Source organism: Nyctereutes procyonoides, unplaced genomic scaffold, assembly GCF_905146905.1.
Source record: "Nyctereutes procyonoides isolate TBG_1078 unplaced genomic scaffold, NYPRO_anot_genome, whole genome shotgun sequence".
NCBI lineage: Eukaryota > Metazoa > Chordata > Mammalia > Carnivora > Canidae > Nyctereutes > Nyctereutes procyonoides.
Window position 1 is genome coordinate 3,589,273 of NW_026575052.1, and position 23,309 is coordinate 3,612,581.

General features: G+C 40.4%; 1 protein-coding gene across 4 annotated transcripts in view; it reads left to right on the forward strand.

Annotated features, from left to right (window-relative positions):
* DDI2 (DNA damage inducible 1 homolog 2) overlaps positions 1-23,307 on the forward strand; it is a 42,123-nt gene extending 18,816 nt beyond the window's left edge. Inside the window, exons 6-9 of one of the 4 annotated variants that reach the window (XM_055331328.1) lie at positions 1,752-1,880; positions 7,602-7,705; positions 9,396-9,585; positions 14,571-23,307. In XM_055331328.1, coding sequence (XP_055187303.1) covers positions 1,752-1,880; positions 7,602-7,705; positions 9,396-9,585; positions 14,571-16,456 — 2,309 coding nt within the window. In that variant the 3' untranslated portion in view covers positions 16,457-23,307. Of the gene's footprint in view, positions 1-1,751; positions 1,881-7,601; positions 7,706-9,395; positions 12,126-14,570 lie in introns of those variants that run through there. The other 3 variants (XM_055331331.1, XM_055331330.1, XM_055331329.1) reach the window with 3 other exon arrangements.
* The last annotated feature ends 2 nt before the right edge of the window (positions 23,308-23,309 follow it).

Below are 23,309 nucleotides of genomic sequence, written 5' to 3' on the forward strand. Positions count from 1 at the left end.
TAAGGGATAACTGGCATTCAGAGAAGGGGGCAGCAGGGGGTACCCTGCAGGAAGGTCAGCGGGAGTAAGAGGCAGAGGGACAGCTTGGTCCTGTCAGTGGAGGGTTTATAACAGAATATGAGGCTGGTAGCTGTGTCTGTTCGGGCTGCTTTAAGAGTACCATCATCGACTAGGGGCTTTTAAACACAGATTTATTTCTCATAGTTCTGGAGCCTAGGGAATCTAAGGTGAAAGTGCAGGTAGGTTCAGTATCTGCTGAGGACCCACTTCCTAGGTCACAGAAGTTCATCTCACTGCATCCTCACATGGCAGAAAGGGTGAGGGGGAGCTCTCTGGGGTCTCTTGTATAAGGACGCTCATCGCATTCCTGAGAGCTTCATCTTTCACCTCCATGACTTGATCACCTCCCAAAGGCCCCACCTCCTAATGCCATCACATTAGGAATGTGATGGTTTCAACATAGGAATTTTAGAGGGACACATACGTCCAGTCTGTAGCAGGAGGCAGTTTGGCCAGATTGAGGTGGACTCTTGATGCTGTGGCAAGGTGGTTTGAAGCTAATCTTATAAAGAGGAGGAGCCATTGAGGATTTTTGAACAGATGAATAAGTGACCTAAAGAAGGTGATATTTGAGGAAGACTGCAGACAGTGACAGATCTGGAAAATTCTGTATCCCTCAGGGTCAGAACCGTTCCCTTGTTTTAAATTAAACCTCTGCAGGGTGGTTTGGAAAGCAGAGAAACTGTCACTAGTGAGGGGAATAGGATGTGAGCTAGGCTGATTGCTATAGTTAGAAGAAGGAAAGTCAGAAACAAAAACTGCATAAAACTTACAGGGTTGAAGCAGAATTTGAGAGTGGGGAGAAGGCTAAAAGACAAGCAGTCACAAGTGAACAGTCCAAAGTTTTATGTTGCAAGAAAGTAATTCCACTGGTAAGGAGAGAAATCCAAAGTGCAAATTACTTAGGGAGAAAATTTTTTACCTGTAGGCTTTGAGATGGAAATGTGGAGCCCTCAGGTATGTAGACTAGAGTCTTTGGAAGAGATTAGAACTGTAGGGGAAAAAGAGAGAGATGTCTGTCTCCTGCACAGGGCTGCTCTGGCTGTGTGGGTGAGTACACGTGAGAAAAGGTCCTAATAACTGCCCTCTTCCCAAAGGAAACAGTGTGATGGTTGACCAGAGATGGGGAGTTCAGCTCTTATTTATTTAACAGACTGCAGGTTTTACCTGGTAAATTACAGTGTCCCAAAGTTTGAAATAAAAATAGTCTGATAAGATGTTTAGAGATGCTCAGTGGAGATGGATCTGAGAGTAAAGAAATAGTTAACTTAGCATTTCCATTTGTAGACGTAGTTTTGAGTTTCTGGAAGCCCTCTCTAGGTAGTTTTGTTTTCTGTCAGTGAAGTTTTAAAATATCATCTAATTGTTCTATTTAAACAAAATATTCTTTAAAAAAATAAATGCAAAAAAAAAATAAATAAATGCATTTTTTTTAATTAAAAAAAAATAAACAATATTCTTTTGCTCCTTGTGAGGTTTCTGCACTGTGTTTCAGATTCCAGTGTGGAACTAAAAGTTGAATTAAGCATGGCAGGAGCAATTAAGGGCGATTAAGCTAGGTATGAATAATTTTACACAGACCAAAGTTTGGGTGTGTACTTGCTCTCTGCCCTGGTCTCAGACTGCGTTTTTTAATTATAACACAAACATGGATATTGTTTTTATTATCTGATGTTTCCCTCCACCTCCAGGTGCCCAGATGACTATTATGAGCCAAGCTTGTGCAGAAAGGTGTAATATAATGAGATTGGTGGACCGTCGGTGGGCAGGTATCGCCAAAGGAGTGGGCACTCAGAAGATTATTGGAAGGGTACATCTAGGTGAGCAAAGTCACTGTGGGAGTCTTTTCAGAGCAGTAGACGTTAAAATTTTATTTTGCGTGGTTATATCTGATGCAGCCAACCTAATCCCCAGAAATTTTAAATCTTCTGTTATGTCAGAGTTTTACATGTACATGTTTTAGCTGGTTACAAAAAAAATCAGTCACTGTGTACTTTTATGTTCCTGATCCTTATAGATCCCTTTCAACTATTTTAGTTTATTTCCTTTTAGCTCATTTCCTTGGTGCTTACCTCCGTATTTCAAAATAATGTGTATTGTGCTATTACTGATACGTAAATTCTGTTGAGAATTGAGCCATCTTATTGAAAATGATTGCTTTTCCTTTCGTGTCTAGTATTGTTTTTCTTGTAATTACTGGTTTGTTTTGGTCATTTCATATTCTGTGTGTTACTCAATTCCTAAACACTTACATAGTCGTGTAAATCTCCTTTATGCATTTCATCCTGTTGAAGATTCTTCTGGAGACAGGACTGGTGCTTCAGAGCTGCTTCACAGCTGTTGTTTTAGAATCTCTCTTGCTTGGGTTTCCAAAGGCTTCTTTCCTCTTGGTGTGAGATCAGATTACATGCATTCCCTGTCTTATTCTTTGTAATTTTGCTCCTATGAGAGTATACCTTCCAGTAGCTTCCTGAGGAAAAGCATAAGGGAGAAAACTGAGTCCTTACATATCAGAACTTGTCTTTTTTTTCCCTATACTCTACCAGTCTGGCTAAGTTGGAAATCATTTTTGTTTTCTACAGTTTTTGTCAGTGTTGCTGTAGAGAAGCTGGCTGCTGTCCTATTTCTTGATCCTTTATGTGAAAGATTTCTTTTCCATTTCTGAAGCTTGTAGAATCTTCTTTGACCTTAATGGTTTGAAATTTCACAGTGATGTTCTCGGGTGTGGATCTTTCTTCATCCACTGTGCTGGCTGCCTTTCACTTCCTTCCCGAGCATGTCTGTTGCTCAGGTGGGACAATCTCCTATCCTGGACTTGTCTTCTAGTTTTCTTTCTTTCCTGTTTATCTCTTTCATGTGTCCTGGGTGTGTTGTTTGTTTGCGGGGTTTCAACTTTGCCTTCCAACCTTCCTGTTACGTTTTGCCCTTATTTGATATTCGTGTTACATAGTTTTCTCGAGTGTCTGGCGATCCTTGGCATCTGCTCATATTGAAGATTAGGACACCAAAGAGCTATTTGGAAGATTACTTGGATGGGCAGCCATGTATGATTGTAGGTACTCTGGGAGTTGGGAGGATAGGGCTAGAGGCTCAGTAAACTCTAACTCAGCCCCCCTATTTCAATTATGTGCCTGTTGTGTCCCGGTCTTCTTTTGTGTCCACCTCTGTTTTACCCTCTTGAGAAAATAAACCTCTAGTCTACTGTGGGGGTGAAGGGAGGAAGTCACCTGGCTGAGCAGAGAGTGAGAGGGAACCCCAGGATCTAACTGCCTCCTGCAGAGACCTTCATCCCTGGTGGGCCAGGTCCCTGTTCATCAGGCTCTGGGGAGCTGTGTGCTGTGAACTGGCTTGCTTCCCGGTTTTCCTTACTGCCCTCTGCTTTCTGTTCTAAAATTGTGTTTCAGTTTTCTTTTCTTTATTTTTGTTGTTAGTGATTTGTACCTTAAAAAAGCCAACTTTTATTGTAAATTTTTTAGGAGTAAATGGAGTAAGTTTATGTGTTCAATCCTTCATTTCTAACCAAAATTATTCTTTTTCTTAATACCTTAAATCCTTTATGAGTGAGACTCAACCACCAAGTACCATTTGGACTTAATCTCTTTCTGGCCTTTTTTTCCATGCATTTTATTCTTGCAGAAAAGTGGTCATATAATATACAGAATTTTATGCCCTTTTTATGAAAAAATAGCATTCATAACATTTTCTCACTGTTGCTCTAAATTTCATAAGCACCATTCAGATGCAGAGCATTCTCTTGTGTGGGTTTAATTGTCAACTTTAAGGATAAAATTTTCCTCAAATATTTTACTATTGTAACATGACAGTGGATTTTTGTGTAGTTCTGTGCACATTTCAATTTTTTTTCTTAGTCAATATTCCTGTAAGTGAAACTACTGACTCAAAGGTTATTAATACTTAAAGGCTCTTAATGTATTTCTAATTGTACCAATGCAGCTTTTCCAGCACCGAATTAGTATTCATCTTGATGTCCTTATACAATCAAGGATTATTAGTTTTTACTCCTTAACGTACAGATTAAAAATGGTTTTTTTTATTGTAAGTTGCTTTTATTTTACTGCAAATAATAGTTTCTTCTATTTTTCTCTTGTAATATATTTGTCTATTTATTAGACTCTCTGTGTTTTCTTTTGTCGATTTGTGTAGACTAAGGATAGGAAGGTATTTCTTCCTCACATACACTTCCCGACACAGGTAGGCCTGAACTACCACACACAGGTTGCTTCAGAGTCTGAATTCTCAGAATTTCCATGGTCTTAAGTAGGAGGGTAATAGGAGGAAGCTAAGTAAGTATCAGTCCCTTGTGTCCTTCCGTGTACATGGACAAGCTTTAGCATTTGCAGCTTCGGCGATGTTAGGAAAACATTACGATTGTAAGGGAAATGTAAATAAAAGGGAGCTGTGTCATGGATAAGAAGACTCAGGATGTCGAAGGTGTTAATTCTCCCACATTCGTCAGCAGCAGAGTCATTGTAATACCATCAAGATCCCAGTAGGGTTTTGTGTGTGTGTGTGTGTGTGGTTTTTTTTGTTTTTTTTTTTTTTTTTTTTTTTGTGAGACCTGATGTGCTAACTTAAAATTTTACATGGGCCATTTATTGTAGGAATAGGCAAGACACTCTGAAATAACTTCCCCCTTCTAAATGTCAAGAGCAAAGGACTAGAACAGAAACAGACCCATGCTTACCTGAACCTTGATAAACAAGAGAGGAAATCTTACAGAGCAGAGGAAAGTTTTCAGGAAACAGCACTAGGACAGCTGGGTATCCATGGAAAAAATGGATTCAAAATTGGACCTTGTCTCACATCACACATGAATGTCAGTTCAGGGTTGATGAAAGACCTCAATGTGAAAGGCAAAGTCAGAGCTTTCAGAAGAAAATGCGGGAGACTATCTTAGATAATGCAGGGGTTCCTTAAAAGTTAGGAAGGAAATTATTTGACAGATTGGGCCATATTAAGATTAGAACTTTTAATCAAAAGGCATAAAAGAGGGAACAAAAAACAAACTAGGAAAGAAGCTTTATAACATATATGACTAGTAAAGGATTCAGATTCAGAATATGTGTATTGTGTGCGTGTGCGCGCGCGCGCACGCGTGTGTCCTCCAACTCAGTAAAAAAGACAGTATAGGGGTGCCTGGGTGGCTTAGTCAAGTGTCCAGCTCTTGATCTCAGCTCAGGTCTTATCTCAGGGTCATGAGTTCAGGCCTCACATTGGGCTCCACACTGGGCATGGAGCCGGCTTTTTAAAAAAAGAAAGAAAGAGAGAGAATAAAAAACTACAGAAATGACTGAAAGGGCACTATTTTTTTTTTCTTTTTCATTAGAGCCAGTGAGCAGGAGCAGAGGGGAGAGGCAGAGGGATGGGCTCAATCCTAGGACTCTGAAATCATAACCTAAGCCAAAGTCAGATGCTTATGTGACTGAGCCACACTATTTTCTTTTACTGACACCCCCAAACACTATTGAACAGGAAACTCAAATGATTAAATATATGAAAAGTTGTTTATTATTAATCAGAGAAATAAATGCAAAATTACTTGCCAGATTAGCAAGATTTTAAATCTAATAATACCAAGTGTTGGTGAGAATGTGGAACGGTGGAAGTTTTATACACTGCTAGAAACTTTTTTTTTTTTTTTTGCTAGAAACATTTTAGGAAATAATTCAGTATCATCCAGCAAAGCTGAGCTAATATCCCCTAGAATTCTATGATTCCATTTTCTATGATATATATACTGTTAAATTAAATACACGCCAGGAGACAAGTATAAGAATATTCAGAGAAACATTGCTTATGACAGCAGAAAACTGGAAGTGACCCAGAAAGTCCCAGAGCAGTAGAATAGATAAATTAGTTGTGGTATAATAGACATGACAGTACTCTAAGGGATGGTTTACAGTGAAAGAAACAGAGCCACATGTACAGGGATAGATCTCAAAATACTTTCTGAGTAAAGAAGCAAGTGGTAATTCAAAAACACAAAGCTTAAACAGTAATGCCATTTAGAAATCCTACAGAACTGGTAAGGATTATTTAAAAAGCTGGGAATGATGAACACAAAAACCAAGGCAGTAGGGAGTTTCAGAGAAGACACTAAGTTGTGATCAGTAGAAGATAAGGGACTTCTCTTCCAGGTCCCCTTCTCTGCGGGAATCTGCTGTTCCCTCTGCCCCTCCCCCCTGCTCTTGCTTGCTCACTCTCGCAAAAATAAATAAAATCCTTAAATAAAAAAAAAAAAAAAAAGATATAAGCCCTGGTGGCTTAGTGGTTTAGCGCCACCTTCAGCCCAGCGCCTGATCCTGGAGACTCAAGATCGAGTCTCATGTCGGGCTCCCTACATGGAGCCTGCTTCTCCCTCCACCTGTGTCTCTGCCTCTCTCTCTGCCCCTCTCTCTCTCTCTCTCTCTCTCTGTCTCTTTCTCTCTGTGTGTGTCTCATGAATAAATAAATAAATCTTAAAAAAAGTGGGGGGGCAGCCCCGGTGGCTTAGCGGTTTAGCACCACCTTCCACCCAGGGTGTGATCTTGGAGACCCAGGATCGAGTCCCACATCGGGCTCCCTGCATGGAGCCTGCTTCTCCCTCTGCCTGTTTCTCTCTCTCCTTCTCTCTCTCTGTGTCTCTAATAAATAAAAATTCTTTTTTTTTAAAAAAATATATACTTAATAGCAAAGTAATTTTTAAAATACAGGTGTAGGGCAAGCCCGGGTGGCTCAGTGATTTAGCACTGCCTTCAGCCCAGGGCCTGCGTGGTCCTGGAGACCCAAGATCGAGTCCCACGGCAGGCTCCCTGCATGGAGCCTGCTTCTTTCTCCCTCTGCCTGTGTTTCTGCCTCTCTGTGTGTGCTTCTCATGAATAAATAAATAAAGAAATAAATAAAATCTTTTTTTTTAAGGTGCTTTTTTAAAAAATAAATAATAAAATAAAACAAAAAACAGATGTAAAGTACGAGGAGTAATTAAGGAAAGGCAAAGCAGGAGGCTCCAGGCAGACAGAGGCATTGGTTTTTTCCTGGCTTTGGCGATTAGAAACTTGATTATAACAGGCAGTAATAAACAGTTTACTTTTTAGAGGCTAACTTGTGTAGAGATTTTATTTCCGTTTTAGAAAGCCTTTTGTAAGTGTACAGGAAACAAGTGGTTAATATGGAGGAATTCATCCCCCACCCCCATCCCCAGTCCTTAATGCCACTTTTCCTCCAGTTGAACATGTGTCCTGATGGTATCACGTATCAAGCTGGGTCTTCTGGGTGGTATAGTTTTACTGTATCCACTTTATAAACTGGTACCTTCATTGGCTTTCAAACTGATCAGTGGACTTACTGGATTTTCATACTTGACTCGCCTGTTTCATGCTTTGCCTTGGGTTTGACTGAACATAGGAAGCAAGGCACAGAATGATAGATATATTTCCAAAGCTTTTTGTGAGGCTTTTGAAGCAAAAATCAGTAATGTCTAAATAAATAAATGCAGATTAAAATTTAAAAAATCCATAATCTCTTCTGTTAATGTGCTTTAGCTCAGGTTCAGATTGAAGGAGACTTCCTGGCATGTTCTTTCTCTATACTTGAGGAGCAGCCCATGGACATGCTTCTGGGACTGGACATGCTGAAGCGGCATCAGGTAGTTAAGAGCTTTGCTTTCCTTTTGCATCAGCATTTTGTATGTTACACGGTTATTAGCACATCATTTCCCTCCGTGTGTACACCAGAAAACTGAGAAGTCCTGGCTTCTGCAACCTGGAAGGGTCCCTGAACTGAGGATGTCATCATGCATGGTTTGAAATTATGTATCAGTAGAAATAGAATCTCTTCTTGTGAAATCTTTCTGAATCTTTTAAATCTTGCCATCTGTTTGAGATTATAACAGGCAACTTTGTTCTCTTGTGTTATTTTTAGTTTCTGATGAGAACTCAGGTAATTTTTGTTGGGTTTGTAGGGCTCTGGACAACACATGATGGTAAGGGGCAAAAGGAGAAGGGGGGAGAGAATGAATCTTCAGTAGACTCCATGTTCAGTGCAGAGCCCGACGTGGGGCTCGATCTCACAACCCTGATACCATGACCTGAGCCAAAATCAAGAGTCAGGTGCCCAGGTGACTTAACTGACTGAGCCGCCCAGGTGCCCCCATGATGGTGATTTTACTGCAAGTATACATTTTAGTAAATCCTTACTACCTAGGCAGTCAGGAAGAAGAACTACTACAGGATTAAGGAAGGAATACTACAGGATTAAGGAAGGAATCCAATGAGATGTTGGGAGTGGAAATGTTTATTTTAGTACAGGGAGAATGATTTATAAATATATTTGCTTATAATATTTATATTTCTACTCTGAAACCTAATAATTTGTTTAAAGATAAAGTCTTCTGATTGAAGAATCCCCTGGGTAATGAGATTTTTCACAGCAGGATTTCCGATCCAGTCAATATTTTTATGTCACTAATACTCTTTAAAGAGATTTTTATTACTAAATCCCTATAAAACATACTGCGGGGCACCTGGGTGGCTCAGTGGTTGAGTGTCTGCCTTTGGCTCAGGTCATGATCTTGGGGTCCTGGGATCAAGTCCCATATCAGGTTCCCCGCAGGAAGCCTGCTTCTCCCTCTGCCTGTGTCTCTGCCTCTCTCTGTCTCATGAATAAATAAATAAAATCTTTTAAAATTTTTGCATTAATATTCTATTTAAAGTGCAGAATTTTAAGTAGAAGGGGTGAGTGAATCATTGTGTTAATAAAACCCAATTTATTGTCATCTCTCTGTGTTTGTTAGTCAGGATATAGACCAGTATTCTTCAACCTAGTAGGTATAAAACATGTATGTGTATACTATCCTATGTCAAAGATTAAGAAAAATACACAGAAAAGGAGGGTAGCATAAGTATGAAATAAAGAATACTTTTATAGAGGTGGCCTTGCCCATATACCACTTTTGAGACCATTGGTATTGAGTTTAAATATAAGTTATACTTTATGCAATAAGCAAAATGTAAATAGTAATGTAAATGTGAATGTATAAATAGTGTGTCTCAGTTTTTAAGAAAAAGTCACTTACATGTTTCTAAAAAGTGGGACTGCTGATTATGCCTGGCCTTTTTCCAAATTTTGTACAGTGATGTGTATTACATTTAAATTCAGAAATGAACAGGGGTTGGGTTAGACAAGTAAGTGTAAACTGCATCCTATAAAGAGAATTCTGCTAAAACTTTACTTTAAATATTTGCATATTAAATACAATTTAAATATTTAAATTCATGATAATTTTTCTGCATGGCCTTTTATCCACTATTGTCAGCCTTTGGTTTCTTTCTTCTAAGTGTTCCATTGACCTCAAGAAAAATGTACTCGTGATCGGCACCACAGGCTCTCAGACCACCTTCCTTCCTGAGGGAGAGTTACCCGAGTGTGCCCGATTGGCATATGGGGCTGGGCGAGAGGACGTGCGGCCAGAGGAGATTGCAGACCAAGAATTAGCAGAAGCTCTTCAAAAATCCGTAGAGGATGCAGGTATTTGCAGTGGCCAAGGTCTCAAATAACTTTGTTGTTATTGGTCGGTGAGCAAGGGAGGTTGGAGATTCAGAGGGGATAATTTCTAATCCGTGTCATCGTCCTGTCATGGATGTATTCCTTGTCCTCTCACCACCGCCTCCTATCTCTGAATACAATATAGAAGACCTCAGTCTTTCGACAGATCCATTGCTGTGTTATTAGGTACATTGGGGAGTTATTTGCTTAAGCACATTTTGGTAAGGCTTCCTTAAAAAATCTTGTGGGTTTTTTTTTTTTTCCCCCTAACAGAATTTCCTACAGGGGTGCCTGGCTGGCTCAGTCCGTTAAGTGTCTGACTCTCCATCTCAGCTCAGGTCTTGATCTCAGGATTGAGAGTTCAAGCTCCGCTTTGGGCTCCATGTTGGGTGTGGCACCTACTTTAAAAAAAAAAATTACAGTAAGCAGACATTTCCTTTTGAGTTCTACAGTTTCCCTGAAATTTTATTTTCCTTTTCTTAGGCCCATTTCCTTTGAAGGATAGCATTGTCGTTGTGACTAAGCAGTCCTGACCTTTTTAATATCTCCCTAAAGTCAACCACCAATAAGACAACCACCAATAAGACACATAATTGAATACTAATCAGACACAGTGTTTATGCTTTTAATGAGATTGCATAGTGTGTCCTTGGGCCAAATTAGAACAGTATGTCAACTGTTGACATGGTGATACCTAATCATTTTTCCCTAAGTTTGAATTGTCATGGCTTGTTTAAATCTAAAGACCAAGCCAAGTTTTCTGGGTTAACTGGAAGGACACATTTTTGCTGAAATCCTACCTCCATGGTATCATTTTCCCCCATCTGTTATAAAACAGTGACTCTGGGATACATTTTCTAGAAGCTAAAGAGGATTAACTTTTAAGTTGGGGTTATTTTAAAGTCTTGAGCTATAATTATTCATCAGTGACTAATATCACGAACAGTGTTTTCCTGGTATAGTAAAATGTATTAGAGCTACAAGTCCAGGGAATAGCTTTCTTGTAAAGACAAAAAAGATTGGAGCTTTAAAAATAGCCAGGTTTTGCCAGTGTTTTTAACTTAGAGAACATCCAGAGGTCTAGCCCTGAGCCTCTTTCAAATGGGTGTGGGTAGCAGGCAGTTTTCCAATCTGGCCCTTTTTTGTAATCTAGTCACACCTTTTGGCACCTTTGAGTTTAAATATAAAGTACAGCTTTGGTTATGATTTAACTGTCTTGCAGGAAGGGGAAAATTCTGAACAACCAGTCAGAGACTAAATTAATAGTTTTAATCTTCCCTGCAAGGCAAGCATGACTGAGTTTGACATACCCACTTAGAAGGTTTTACCTGTTTTTAGTAACTTGTCAATCATAATAGTAGGTATTCATAAAATGAAGATGTATTACCATCTTGTGAAATCTCTGTTTTTCCTCCACAATTTCGTGTTTTTATTTGAGAAGCACTAGCTGATGATAGCAATGCTTTCTAACCTACTAACATTTACCTTCTTTGTGTAATTACCTTCTTATAATAAAAAGTTTAGGAGATTAAAATAGAAACCACAGGTGTTTTCAGGCGCAGTGAAGAGAATATGCCAATTGAAAGGATTAAAAGGAGGAGCACCTGCCTGGCTCAGTCGGTAGACCGTGCTACTCCTGATCTCTCTCGGGGTCATGAGCTTGAGCCCCACGCTGGGCAAAGAGATTAAGAACATTAAAAATAAAATTAAATATATTTTTGAAGGATTGAAAGGAAATGGTTTTGTTTTGTTTTTTTCCTCATGTGACCTTTTGTTACAATATGTGACTTGTACTAATTTTTATAATGTTTAAATAGTGGAATAATTCTACATCAGGTCCTATTTGTTTGGAACACCCAACTTCCCAGTATCATCACAAGCAAGACTCTGGACAGGGTAGATGAAAGTATTTTTACTAAAAACTGTTTCTTTGGTGGAGACCTTATACCAGAATGCCTTTATCTTTTCTTTCAATGGAAAAATGAACCGGAATAGGAGCGCTATATCTAATACATCTTCTAAAAACTGGCTAAAAAGTAAGTTAAGCCAGGATAATCCAGTTTGGTTTGTTTTTCTTCTAAAAATAAATCTCCACTGAGAAGGAGATTTGGAAAGTTACTGTTACAAGTGTTCGTTCACCTTTAAGATTTCCATACCGTGTGATTCCATCTATGGGTCTTCTGTTCTCCACCCGTCCCACATGTCTGCCCATGAATGCCATGTGTGTGGGTGTGTGAAGTTCATTTCTTTCCAAGTTCTATTGAAAAATCTGTTGAAGTTGACACATTGCTTTATGTATTGTGAGAGAATTAAACCAACCAGACTACTGAAACATTCCCTAAGCTTGACTCTACCAGTTCCTGATTGTAAAGGTGGCAGAGGAATGGAGACAAACCCTGCATGCTGTGTGGTTTGCGTTGTTAACCCAAGTTTGCTTGTCTGTTTCCTAATTCAAACAGAGCGTCAGAAGCCATGATGCATGTAGTGTGTGTGTACTGCAGCTGGAGTGGGCCCCAGACCAGGTATTTATAGACACCACGTTAAGCCTTCCATCCAGTTATCGTCTGTGGTCTGAAAGTCTCTGTATCTGCAGCCGTTTTGGAATTTAGCTTCCGCCATCCATTTCACCTTGTTTAATCTGGTTACAACTAGCCTGTATATGCATCTGTGTGTTGGCATACAGACATATCTCAGCACAATTTCCTATGCAAAGTCTTCTCAACCACTAGAACAGTCCAAGGAGGGGAGGGAAATCCCAGTAAAAACGACCATTGTGAATATATCGAATCAAGAATGTCAGCACCACTGCACATTGTCATTGAGATAACTACACCCTCAGGGGTTTTGGGAGTCCCTCTCTTTTGAAAACGGGAAAGTTCTTTTTCATAGCACTGCACACAAATGCCACAGTTAGCAAAAGGTAGAAATTGTCAATCCACTGAAGAAGTGGAAGCCTAGACCAGGTGACTTGTCTAGGGACACAGGTTCACAGGATTGAGGTTTTATTCCCTCAGAAAGAAGAGCTGACACTTGGCTCTCCCATCTTTCCCTAACCTGACAGATTCTCCCCCAGAGGCATTTTGCTCCCTTTTGCCTGGAGTGTAAATTTGGGAGACGGCAGCCTGAGCTGATTTACCAAGAGAAAGAAAGTCTTTTAATACCAACCTGGGACTTCATAGGGGTTGTTTGCAGGCTGGTTGTAATTAGATACTTAGCATTCAATTTCTTCTTTTTTCCTTTTTCCTTACAAGGTGAGGTAAAAATGGGCATGGTTTAATTAGTCTTAATATCCATTGTCCTCATCCCTTTCTCCTATCCTGTAGTACTGACCCAGTGCTCCCTACAGTTAGGATTTAAGCCAGTGAGACCCACCATCTCAGCTACAGGAGGACTAAGTGCTGCTTTCATAGTGAGTGCCAAACACATCGAGGCCGTGTTGACCTCATGCAGTTGTCCTAACTGGCATGCCAGTGCCAGAAGGCCATTATCACATACCCCATGCCACTCACGTGGATACTTTACATGTAACACCTTTTCTGTTGGCATTAAGTCACAGTTGAACCTTTTTCAGAGCCAGTCTTAGAGATTGATAAATAAAACTAATAACTGTGTTTCTAGACACTAATGGATACAGTTTGCCACTGACATAAATTCTGTTTTCCTATTTACCTCTAAGCTATCAGATTGTTTTGCAAGAAGTCAGTAACTTTCTGACATAGTGCCTTATCTTCTCATGCTGTTAACCAGTGTTGCGTTAGAATGATTTAGAGCTGTTTGAATCCTAACTGGATTGCTTCATGACATCTTAAGATCAGGCTGCCCACATCGGATGTTAATCAGCATGAAGCATTTAAGTCACATCTGCCCTGGTAGATTGTACTGTGAAGTAGTTGTTACCAGCCTTTGACATTTAATTAAAGATCTTATACTAATTGTGCAGAGGTCAATGTTTAACTGGATTTGTGGCAAAAGGAGGATTGGAGCTGATGATTAATGGTGTCGTGAGGTGGTGTTTGAGCCTGCCGTCCTGTGAGTGCTCAGTTGCAGTCAATCTAAATTGCCATTGCCTATCAAAAAACTGTTATGAACTATCTCCCTCCACTGCCAGGACTGCCACCTGCTGTGCCCTCAAAGTACCTAAGTGTTCTTACTTAGTTGTACTATGTTAATGTGATAAAGTAATTGATAATCCTTTTAAAACTTGCCCTATTTGGTAAGGTGATGATTGGATTTAATCTGTTTGACCTTTAGCTTTATTTTTGTTTGACTCCACGTTCACATAGTTTTATCCTGATTTTCAGGAAGTTTGGATAGAAATGAATTAAATATTTCTCTGCCTTCTGGAGATTCTTAAGCATATCCTCCTATCTCTTTATAATTCCCACTCTGTTCCAGATAGAGCTGGTTTTAGAATTGGTTGTCATTTAGAACCTTTGGGTTCACATTTGAAACACTAAAAGTGCATTGACGTGAGCATCATTCTAGTGCAAAGATCTTTAAAATTTGCAACATGCTTAAGAATCACCTGAGGAGCTTCTTAAAAATGCAGATTTGTGGGTTTCCTCCCATGTTCATGCTTAGCAAACATGCCAGGTGATTTCAGGGCAAGTGATAGAACACACTTGGAGAAACTCTTCCAGAGTTCTGAACTCACAGAGAGTAAAAATACATAAATATCCCTCAGCCTTGAGCACTGACCCAGCCATTATGTGGATGTTTATTAATGGTACTTAAAGAAAAATACTGAATTAGAGTGCACATGTTTTATTAAGAACACATTTATTCTGATGCTCTGATGTTAAACTGTCACCCCAGTGAGAATGGTTCTTGTGTAAGTCTATGGATATAAGACAAACCCAAGTTTAAGGACCTGATTTTGTTCTGTCCTGTATAGATTTGTATCATCTGATCATTTGGTGGCCTCTGTAACCTGCTAATTAATCTCTTTTCCTTTTTGTTCCATATAGAGAAAAGCGGTAAAGAAACTACCTCACTGGGAATGTCCTCATTACCAACTTCAGACGGATTTAACCATCCAGTCCATCGTTCAGGACAGAGTCCTGAGATTGGTGATCCTGTGAGTCTTGCTCACTCCGTCCCTGCTTCAGCCTGCCCTGTGAAGCCCAGTGACCCCGACAGCATCGAACCTAAGGCTGTGAAGGCTTTGAAGGCTTCAGCTGAATTCCAGATAACCTCTGAAAAGAAAGAACATCTTCCTCTGCAGGATCTTTCTAATAGTGCTTCTTCAGCAGACAGTGCTCCAGCAGACCAGAGTCCAGCCATGCCTTTGCAGAATTCCTCCGAAGAAGCCATTGTTGCCGATAATACGGATAAATCTGCTGAAAGAAGCACCCAGGGCCTCAGATCTCCTCTCCACACAAGACAGCAAGCTAGTTTATCTGTCACAACTAGTAGGGTGCAAGAACCACCAGGGTTTCTAGGTGAAAAGGGTTGGTATCCAGAAAATCAGAAACTGAGTCAGGTGAATGGCCTGCAGCAGCACAAAGAACCAGGGAATCAACAGCATGGGGTTGGACAACAGAATGATCAAGAACATCTCTGTAGCACAGAGGACTTTGAAATTCTTGGAGAAAGGCAACAGAATCAACAGAAAGGTGTTGATTTGGAAACGACAATGAAAGAAGATGGGCTACAACACAATGTGGACCTTCTGGGTACAGAGGAAAATATTCTACCTTCAGGATGCTTTGGCTGCTCAAATTCAGAAACACTTATGGAAGTAGATACAGCTGAAGAGTCTCTAGTTGCTATGCTTAACTCAGCGGATGGTCAGCATGCCAGTGTCAAGAACATCGGTGCATCTGCTCTCACCTTAGATAATCCCTTGATGGAAGTAGAAACATCAAAATGTAATCCTCCTTCATCTGAAATTTTGAGTAATTCAGTTTGCACTCAGGATTTACAACTCCCAGACAGTAATGTTGAAATGTCTGGAATAAGTAAAGAGGATGAGGATTGCTCCCCCTCCTTGAGTCTTGGTGGCAGTTGTCAGCCCTCTGTGGAGTCAGCAGAGGAACCTTGCTCGTCTCTAACAGCAGCTTTGAAGGAACTCCATGAACTTCTGGTCATTAGTAGTAAACCAGCTTCAGAAAATACATCTGGAGAAGTTACCTATCAGTCAGAAATGATAACTGAGGGCCACACAGGTATTCAGGACCTTTCTGAAAGATGGACCCAAAGTGAGCGTCTCACAGTTACCCAGAATGAAGACCATTCACAAGTCTCCTTTCATCAGAGCATATGTGTATCGGTGAGGGCAGAAAAGCTAACAGACACTTCAAATGGTGCTGGAGTAGATGTAGTAGAAAATAGTAACATTGGGGATCTGGGTGATGGCCTAGGAACTGAGAAGGAAAGTGTCCCCAAGCCTAGGGGATCCGTAAAGGAGACCAGCTCTGCCACTCTGGCCTCAGCTAAAACGTCTAAGCAGTCACACTGCACATTAGGTGTAGACATTCCACCCCAACTCTTAGCAGGTGAGGAGGATGCAGTCAGTCACACGTCTGAGCAAATGAAGTCCTTGTCCAGTTTCATATTGGTTAAAGATTTGGGTCAGAGCACACACAAGCCGGTGACAGACAGGCCTGAGACCAGAGAAGATGTCTGTCCTGAAGCTGCAGGGCCACTTCTTGAATTTGAACCACCTCCCAGCCAGTCATCACCAAGTCCCTCCGTTCTTTCACCATTAATTTTTCCCGCTGCAGACATTGACCGCATTCTCCGTGCCGGCTTCACTTTGCAGGAAGCTCTCGGGGCTTTGCATCGAGTTGGTGGAAATGCAGACCTTGCACTTCTCGTTTTGCTAGCGAAGAACATTGTAGTTCCTACATAACCATGGAAAAGGGGGCTAGACCATACTCCATTCCCTTAAGAAAAGCTATACACGTGTACACACACACACACACACACACACACACACACCCCACTCATCACATATACAATATATGTAGAAACCTGCAAGCAGAATGTTGAGCCAGATTTTTTTTAAAGATTTTTTTCGGCCAAAGTAACTTATCTCTTGTCTGATGAATTTGTCTATTCTCTTTGTTAAAATTTGGGCCTTTTTAAATGTATTGGCAGTATGTGCATACAAAAGCTTTTTATTACCATTAAGATGATGTATTCTGGAATAAAATTGATGGTTTTGTGTATAGCATACCATTTTAGAATGAGAGTGAATGCTTTAAAAAGCAGAAACCATGAGAAATCCCACCACCCATGCAGCTAAAAGCAGATTAACTTCCCATTTTGGCTGTGTCTGTGCTGTAGGCAAGGTATGGCTTGTTGGCTCAGTTGTCCATTTACAAACTGGATCACATGGTTTGGTGTTTGGAATTATATTTAGTGCTCTGTGTATTGATGATTCATCAGTTACAACAGGAAATTGAATAATTGAATAATATATTCTAGAGTGGTATGTTTTTATTTGTATGGTTAGGATTTGACCTTTTTATGGAATGAGGTGGGAGGGTTTTGAACTTGGGCTGCTTTGTGCATCATAGGCTGCTGCATGGATTGCCAAGTATTTGGGGTGGGAGTCAACGTCAGAGTGAAACATGGTGCTACCCAGCTAGAAAAGGGAAGAGTCTATAAATTCGTTTGCAAATGTCTTGGTGATGTTTCAAGAACTATGAGTGAAAAATAATGGCCGAAACACTGGAATTGACTAGATAGTGGGTTTGCTAGCATCTTACAGATCGCACCTCAACCTTTAGTGATTAATGATGAACTTAAAGTTCTGCTAATGGGTTGATCGCCAGCAGTTTATTTCCTTTCAAAGCTCATTTACTAGGAAGTTCTTCTAAAGCTCAGGTTGAGCTGCGATCTGAGTGAAATATTGTGAAGTGGAATAACCTTGTCACTGGTTCATCTTGGTGCTTGGAATGGTCAGTCTCTTTGTTGAGTGTCCTTCATGGCACCAGAAATAGTAACTGCAGTTTCTGACTCAAGTGGCCTTGGTAGAGATTTCCATCCCTTTCTTTCCTCAGGAGTTTTCTTTTTAAAATAAGATGCATCATATTTGTGTTTACCATGTCAAGGTAGAGTGGGGCATAGTATATAGATGTATTTATTGTGGCCTTTTTTTTATATGAGGACTAGCCCTTGGAAACCATTGTCCTGTGGGCCCCACTGTGCAATAATCCTACTGGATAGATTTTAGGTAGTTTTTCCTGGAAAATAAACTCTCTTATGTACCTAGCAGGAATCTGAAATCTTGGTTTTATCGAAAAGAATTTTGAGAATGACTCCCGATTCCAAGTTCTGGTTCGCAGTGTGTTTGAAACAGATGCTTTGAGAGGGTGATTCGTGAACTTAGTGTTAAATGATTTTGTCTAAAGTCTTACTCTCTTTGAAAGCGCATTCTTTCCATCAAAATTTGAGTCATTGAGCACAATCAAAATGGAAGCTCATATCTCAGGAGTTTTTGAAATTTTAATTTGGGGGCACTTAGAGACGTTTCTCTTCTACCCTATTCCATCTTCTTTTCTTTTTGCTGTGATGTTTGTATGTGTGTTATGAGACTTTAGTGATGTGATGGAAAGTCACATAGATTCATCATGATCCTGACGTTAGGAGATGGTTGACAGAAGGAATTGTGGTTTACTGTTTTCAAGAGGGCGCTTGAAACAGCGGGTCAGCCAGGTTGTCTTTAAGATGTTCTTTCAGATGATCCTGTTGCAGACCCTTTTTGCCTGCCCCACACCAAAGATGTAAGATGCACTAGGAAACTGCATATAGGATTTCTGTCAACCGACTCTTAAGAGCTGTGATTGTAATTAAGTAGTTGGTGCTATGATTGAAGCAAAATCTAATAGCAATGCAATGGCCCCCTGTATTTGCTTTATGGGTGATAATTGGGAATTTATTCTAAGCTTATAAATCTTTAGGGTCAGGTTGGAGTGAGGTGGGGGAAGTTATCAATGACAGCAGACTTCTCCAAAAAAGCCTCTGTGTGAAGATGGGCCTCATCGTCTTCGGTGTGGGCAGTGGTGCACTGCTCAGGCTTGGCCGCTCAGTTTTCACAGTGCAGAGATTTGGGGATCAATCCCAGGTGGAATACAGAATATCAACCCGGAAAAGGTTTTATTATAATAGCTTTTTACATATGTATATTTATTTTTAGGAGAAAATTGAATAGGCCTGTAGTTGTACATGCATTCTTGTTAGGAGTACTTTGAATGAATGAGCTGAACCCACTTGCCAATTATCCTTTTCTTTTTTCATCATTTATTTTTTAATGTATAATTGCTTTCAATTTTTAAAACCGTATTTCCTGTCCCATCATTTATATGAAAGTAAAATTGTTGATATCTGTTAGGATTTTGAATCATTTTAAATTTTGCAGTTCTTAAAACACCAAAAGGGAATTAAGGAACATGACACTAGTGAAACTTCATTGTCAGTTTTATTAAAAGTGCAGAAATTCGGGGCGCCTGGCTGTCTCAGTCGGAAGAACATGCGACCCTTGATCTCAGTGTCGTGAGTTCAAGCCTCACGTTGGGTGTAGAGATTACTAAAAAAAAATGTTTTTAAAAGTCAAACTTTTTTTAAAAATGAAGGAATTTAAGATTAACTTCTCTAAAAATAAGATAAAATCATTGTGAACTCCTCTGGTGGCCAACAAAATAGTTACTGGTTAGCCGTGCATAGTAATGGGCCATTTTACTGGACAGCTTCTTTGCCATAACCAGTAATGAATGGTTTTGTGGTCAGCACTCACCTCCAAGGGTGGTCTGTTTATTCACCAAAGAGAGGAGAAGATTGTACTGTATGACTTGCAGTTTACCCTAAGCTGATTGGCATGTGTAGCAATGTGCTTGGTGACCAGACAGCTATGCCTAGGCTGTAGATTTTGCCCATTGGGGCTGGTAAGAATGATTCCTCTTGTACATGTTTAGGCCTCTAGACATCAGCCAGCCTTCATCCCACAGTTTGGCCCTTAGCCATCAACATATAAAGATAGCCAGTTGCTTGGCAAAGAGAACTGGAGAGATGGTGGGTGTCTGTTAAAACCGTTCTTCCTCGGAGCCTATGAAACCTCCCAGAGCTCCGTGTCTCCATATGCACTAAAGGAAGACACAACCCATGTGTTTTTTCCCAAAGCATTTCTCCAGCGAGAGAGGGTTGCATAAAAATGGAAAGATCTATGAAACTCTGTGTCACTGAGTTTTATGATAACTAGTTAAAATGGAATCCGCCTTCTTCCCCTAGCACAGCTTTCTATCTCTAGTAAAAGCCATAAAAACTTAGTTGGTTTAACCATCAGCTCATGTGTATATATACATGTGTGATTGACAAATACCCTACAGTTAATTTTTTATCTACAGATATATTCTCCATTTAAGGTGGCTTTTATCCCACCATGTATATAAAAATAGCCTTGCAAATAGCTGGCCAGGAATGTTGCAGTGCATTCCGACTTCCTTTTCCTTCCTGTTTGCCACCTGTAATGAGAACAAGCAGGATAATTGAACTATGTATTTCAAACTTGTTATCACTGGCAACATTTCCTAAGAGAAGCTAATTAGATTATGCATTCTTCCATTCTCTAGCACAAGCACCAAAAAGCCAAATTTTTCCTTTGAATTTGGTAACTTAGTATAGTCTGTGGCTGAGCTAGAAAGAAACTGTTATTAAGAGTTTCCCTTTCCAGAAGATGGAATGTTAACCTTTTGTGTTAGGAGTTCAGTAACATAAAAATAGCTTTTTTTTTCTGAAAGAGTTAAAAAACACCAATTCCTCTTAAGAAAGTAAATTTGAAGCATGTCCTTGAGAACTAGAAATGTAAAATCATGGCTTGAGTTCTATACCTTAGAGGGCTCTCAGTGAAGTGTTCCTAGGAGTTCATTGAATAATAAATTAGGGGTAAACCTTTGATGTACTTGATTTTCTCTTGTGCCTTAGTTTCTCCAAATAGCAAAAGCATCACATTTTGGTGGGAAATAAAAGTGGAAGTGTCGGGGAGGGGGGGGGACGTGGGGGATTTGAAAATGGCCTTCCTAGAGATAGAGGCGTGCATGGAGTGGTGCTAAAGACTCACCTTCATTGTCAATTCAGAATTACCCTGCATCAAATCTTTAGATTTCCCTAGATAGAAGAATTACAGTAGGGCGTTTTTACATCAGGAGTACCAAAAAGTGGTTTCTAGGTGTTTATTATGTTCTTTGTTGCACTGTCTGTATTGTGGTTGTTAAGACAAAGTCCAAGAAAATGTATCTGGTACTCTTGAAGGCTCTATACAGGATGAGTCTTTGAATAAGATTCACTGACTCGTGAGACGCCTGGCTGGCTCAGTCGGTAGAACATGGAACTCTTGATCTTGGGATTGTGAGCCCCATGTTGGGGGCAGAGTTTACTTAAAAAAAAAAAAAAAAAAAAAAGGAAAGTTTATTGATTCATCAAACATTAAGTGCCTGTGTGCCAGGTACTGGGGAGCACTGGGGTTACAGGAGTGACTAAATCAGATTGGAAGCCTGCCCTCGTGAAGTCCTATCTAGTTAGGAGATAATGAAACAAATTTTGGCATTAAGGGCAAGATCTCTTTTTGCCTATCGGCAGGGTTTTATTTTTTAAGTCATACTAGAATAATTTAGTTCACATTCAGAGGAGATTGGGAAAATCAGGCTCAGAATGGAAATAGACACTATGAACCTAAAATTGCTCTAAAAGAGGTTTTTTTAATTATTTTTCTAAATAGATTCAGAAACAAAAAAATGTGTTTTTTTAAAGATTTTATTTATTTATTCATGAGAGAAACAGAGAGAGGCAGAGACACAGGCAGAAGCAGGCTCCATATGCAGGAAGCCTGACATGGGACTCGATCCCAGGTCTCCAGGATCAGGCCCTCTGCTGAAGGCGGTGCTAAACCGCTGAGCCACCCGGGCTGCCCAACAAAAAATGTTCTAACGTTTGATAGAAATACTTGAAGAGAGCAGTATAAATAATTTGGAAATACTATATGCTGCTAGGGGGCAGGAGGAAGCAGATAGAATAGAAGCACAAGTAAATGGGAGATGATCCCAAATGTGCACCAGTGACAGCTTTTCCGCCCACTGGGACATCCTTGGGGAGAGTTGGAGGGGGTAGAAATGCGGGGTGTGCTGTGGGATCCCCCCACTCCCCATCTGAGCATGGCCCCTCTGGAATACTGACCATCTGGGCCAACAGGACTTAGCAGAGGACCCTACGGTATTTGCCGTTTCAAAGCAGCTGAGCCCAAGATGTGGAAATGGGAATCTAGAGCAGAAAACGTAGCAAGCGATGGGGCCAGGTGGGGGGCAGAATTATTACAAGAGGATTCAAGGTTCTCCCAAATCTTGGACAGGATAGCTCCATTAAAAGGACATTCTTCAACCCATTATTTAAAATGTCACCACGTATGTTGTAATCCTGAGGCTTGCAGGTAGTTTCTGGGCGTGACTCCCAGCGACTTCTGAGGCTTCCAATCAGGAAAAACCCACAGATTTGTCGTTTGCGTATTGGGACTGGTGATCTAGACCCTCTGGGGGCTGTAAGAGGTGAGAGGACATAGCTGGTAAGCTTCAGGGCACAATCTTAAGGAATGAAATCGGAGAAAAACGGTTCAAGGCTGTAGGAGTTAGAGAATGTTTCTTTTACCTAAAAAAGTTAGGCAGCTGACAGAAGACCTGGGGTGGGGGCGTAGGACACAAAATTAGAATTTTTGCAGAACCGTATTTCTTTAAATACGTAGAAGGTTCTCGTTTAGCTGACTTGGGGAAGGGGCATGCTGGATATTGTTCCCTGGGAAAATCCATGTCTGATGGGAAAAGACTTTGTTGACCAAGAGTTTGCTTTACACACGACCTTGAATGAAGGCATCTGTGGCTTGAAGGAAGGAGGCCTCGGGCCGTCTCCTACCGAGGTCAGCCAGTCGGATTCCAGATCCCTTCAGCCTGAGATGACCTGACGCTGACCAGCCTTCTATACCTTTCCCTGAAGGCCCCATAGCTTTCTGAGTTGATGTGTCCCGACACCTTTCTCTCCGAATGATTATCCTCCATTGTCTGTTCTCTCGATCATCCTTTCGAAATAGTGAGGCACTCAGAGCAGTTCAACATATTATATTGCTTTTTTTTTTCCACTGTGCACCTACAACGGAAATGGATTTGTGTGTGTTTATTCGAAATCTCGTCTTCATGGCAAGTTGGGCTAATGGCCTTCGCTCTCGAGTAAGGTTTGTTTACCAGTTTTGTAGCCTTATTTGGCAAATCTTAGCAAATAGAAACCCTTCTCCCCCCCCCTCCTTTATTTGTTCTTGCAATTGCTCCTGTGTTGCTTTTCTGACTTTTCTTTAAGCTTTGAGACTACTGCATCTTTTAAGAAACTAGGCAGATTGGCAAAATAGGCTTGCCGATAGCTTAGTCACTCCCATAGTGCTTTGGTTTTGAGAGTTGGGAAAACTCTGAGAACTTAAGAGAACCAAACTCAGGAATCCCACAGTTGGCTGCACTGTGCCCTTGGTTCAGGGGCTGGACATAGGACCTGTCTGCAGCTGAGTGAACTAGATGCATTTGGGTTTGAGTTTTTGTCACATACTGAAATGTTAAGTCAGCCCTAAATAATCGAAACACTTTATTTTTCTTTTTTTAATAGGAACTTTCTGAAGAAAAAGTGATGTGTAAAACATTTGATATTTAAGACAATAAAGTTTTTATCATAAGACT